General features: G+C 37.2%; 1 protein-coding gene across 1 annotated transcript; it reads left to right on the top strand.

Moving 5' to 3' along the window:
• The first annotated feature begins 688 nt into the window (after window positions 1-688).
• LOC111692902 (zinc finger protein 512B-like) lies at window positions 689-1,132 on the top strand. The gene has a single exon (XM_023457031.1). The coding sequence runs from the start codon at window positions 689-691 to the stop codon at window positions 1,130-1,132; it is 444 nt and encodes a 147-aa protein (XP_023312799.1).
• The last annotated feature ends 1,841 nt before the right edge of the window (window positions 1,133-2,973 follow it).

Genomic DNA, 2,973 nt, shown 5'->3' with positions numbered 1-2,973 from the left:
TCAAGATTATCTTGTAATCTAGTACAATCGGTAGAGGATTTAACTTCCAAGAACAACTCCAGGTCGTCCGCATAAAGTTAATAGTTGACATCGAGGCATTCAGTTAAGTTATTAATAAAAATAATAAATAACAGTGGTCCCAGGATTGACCTGAGGATTGATGGAATTTTATTAACGTAATTATGAAAAATAAAATAATAAAAAATCCCGAAGGTATATCTAGTAATGGTAAACCAATTTTTGTTTTTCCATGACAGTTTTTTATTTTTCCAACGTAGTGTCACGTGGCATATCCAATTCCAACGCCGTCAAAAGGGCAGTCGCTTTAAAATGTTCCCAAGCATTCCTGTGCTTTTACAACTTCAATTATGAATAATTATTACAACATTTTCTCCTCGCAAGAGAAATTTCGATAAATACTTCTTTAATTATACTAATTACGTAATCAATTTTCACAGAACCCAACACCCATCTGTTAGTAAATTGTAAACCAAAGACCAGCGGCTAATTACTTTCTTCCGAAACACATTAATTCCTAACAATTGACTAGATTCCATTCCAATGGCACCGTACAATCTCCTGGGGACTCCGTGAAAGTAGTGAAAGATCCTCCAAGAGTATAAAAACGGCGCGTTCCTAAAAATCGTCCATCAGTTCCAACTGTACCCGTAACGATTAATTTTACATAATGTTTAACGGTTTCGTTTGCGTGGCGTTGTTGGGCGCCTTCTCCGTGGCCCGAGCGGGGTTCGAGGAAGGCCACGGCGGGGGCCACGAGGTGTCCCACTCGGTGGAAGTCACGAAACACGTGCCGGTGCCAGTATATCAACACGAAGTGGTTAAGATACCTCACACGGTGCCCGTGCCAGTCCCCAAGCCCGTGGCGGTGCCGGTGGCTAAGCCCTACCCCGTCCACGTCAAAGTACCTCAACCTGTGGCGGTTCCCGTGATCAAGACCATCACCGTCCCCGTCGAGAAGCCGGTGCCTTTCAAGGTGGAGAAGGTGGTGCACTACCACGTCGAGAAACCCGTGCCTGTACCCATCGAGAAACACGTCCCTGTTAAGATCCCCAAGCCCGTGCCTGTGAAAGTTCCCGTTTACAAAGTGGTGTACCACCACGGCAAACACTGACCTGCCAAAGACTGATTTTTGTTACCGATAGTCATTACTTGTTGTTATTGTTGTTATTTCTTTTTCGTTGTTGTTGCCTTAGTTTGTATTACTTGTTGATTTTGTTTACATTTTTTTAAATAAAAGTTGTTTTATTATAAAAATATTTTGTCAGAGTTACAGACCGACCCAAATAGGTTTGCGTCTGAGTCTACATTTTATTCCTTCTAACCGAACGCGTTCTTTTTCTTTCATAAATTAAAACCTTTAACTCTTAAAAAAAAATCGAAGCAGGTCATGCGTTGCCAATTGGATCATCATCATAACTGATTCAACAAGCACTTTAGTCCAGCCGGTATCTGTTTTATANTTTTTGCAATAACAATAATTATTTTTTCGAATTGCAACTAACTCTATCTTGATCAAAATTTAATTACAAAACTTTTTTTCCTCTTCCATTTTTGTCTAAAATGAATAGTTGCTAAGTTGTCGACGAGAAATCCAAGAAAAAAATGAATTTTTTTGCTATTTTTTTATACTTTTTTGCAATAACAATTAAGCCCACATTTTTTTTATTTGCATAGAAAAATTATGATTTCTAATGTTGTTTAGAAGCAGTTAAAGCAAAAATCTCCGATCATATGCGTTTTACCCAACCCGAAACAGATACCGCCTGGACTACTTCTAGAAAATCACTATACATATACAGGGTGGTCCCGAGGTAATGGGCCAAAATTCATGGGTAGCTTCCCCAAGTAAAAATATTGCGATTTAGCCGAACTTACCTTAGTCCAAAAGTTGAGATACAGGGTGTTAAATGTAAAATATTATTTCAGTTTTTTTTTATTTATTCCTTAACAAATGCAAATATCCTCATACAATTTTGGGGATTGCAGTTCTTTGAGTAGAGGAATTGAAATCTGTTCACATTTTGGTTAAAGTTCATAGAGGGCTCTAGCTGCAGTAAATTGAATGTGTTAAAAACGACATAACTTTTTTGTACTTTAAGGTATCTCATCTTTGGTATCAAATTCTTATTTTCCCAGTTCTTTTACACAAAAAAGGTACACTTTATGAAAGTAGCTGTCTCGCACCGTTTTCGAGATATTTGGCTTTGAAATTTCCAATACTGTTGCATTAAATTACAATTAAGTACCTACAGGTATTATTAATTTAGCGGTAAAGTTTCTTAAGTAGGATTTGGACGAAAATCAAATAATTGACGTCTTCCACTTGTCTTATTGCTGTCATTTGTATGCTAATTTCTATTAATGCGACATTTTTATTACCGGTACTTTATGATCTGCTGGATTAAAAAATATAGCCGATATATGCCAAGAATAAGCACGTATGTCAAGTACCTATAAGGGCTAGTCGCAAACGAATGGTATGACGTCATAGCGTGTCTTTCGTGCGTTTTCCAACCACTCCGATTTCATAAATTATTTTGAGGGATCCATTGTTGGAAAAAAAAATATGATTTTTTGCACATCGACTTACTACGATGTAAATTTAGTTAAATTACCAGCCCAAATATGATTAATTTGCAGCAAACAGTTTTGATTTCAGGAACTTTGACAGATTGTTTTTTTCCCAAAAATTGTTTTAATAACCACCCAACCTAATACCACTGTTACAAGCAAATTATTCCTGATTGTTTTTTTTTTAATTTATACTAACACCAACTTTTTTCTATCTACTCTTGGAGAAACGGCGAGCCACCTTGTATATCCGACAAAGTAGCTATCATTAACACCCTCGGGCAGCAAAAACATCCCCCACCCACCTAGACCACTCGACTAAAAGCCAACTAGAGCCGTGGTGATTGTTTAAACACTTTCGCAATTTTCACGCTTCTAAAC

The sequence above is a fragment of the Anoplophora glabripennis genome, unplaced genomic scaffold, assembly GCF_000390285.2.
Source record: "Anoplophora glabripennis isolate ALB-LARVAE unplaced genomic scaffold, Agla_2.0 scaffold4655, whole genome shotgun sequence".
NCBI lineage: Eukaryota > Metazoa > Arthropoda > Insecta > Coleoptera > Cerambycidae > Anoplophora > Anoplophora glabripennis.
This window is presented reverse-complemented; position numbering and strand designations above follow the sequence as displayed.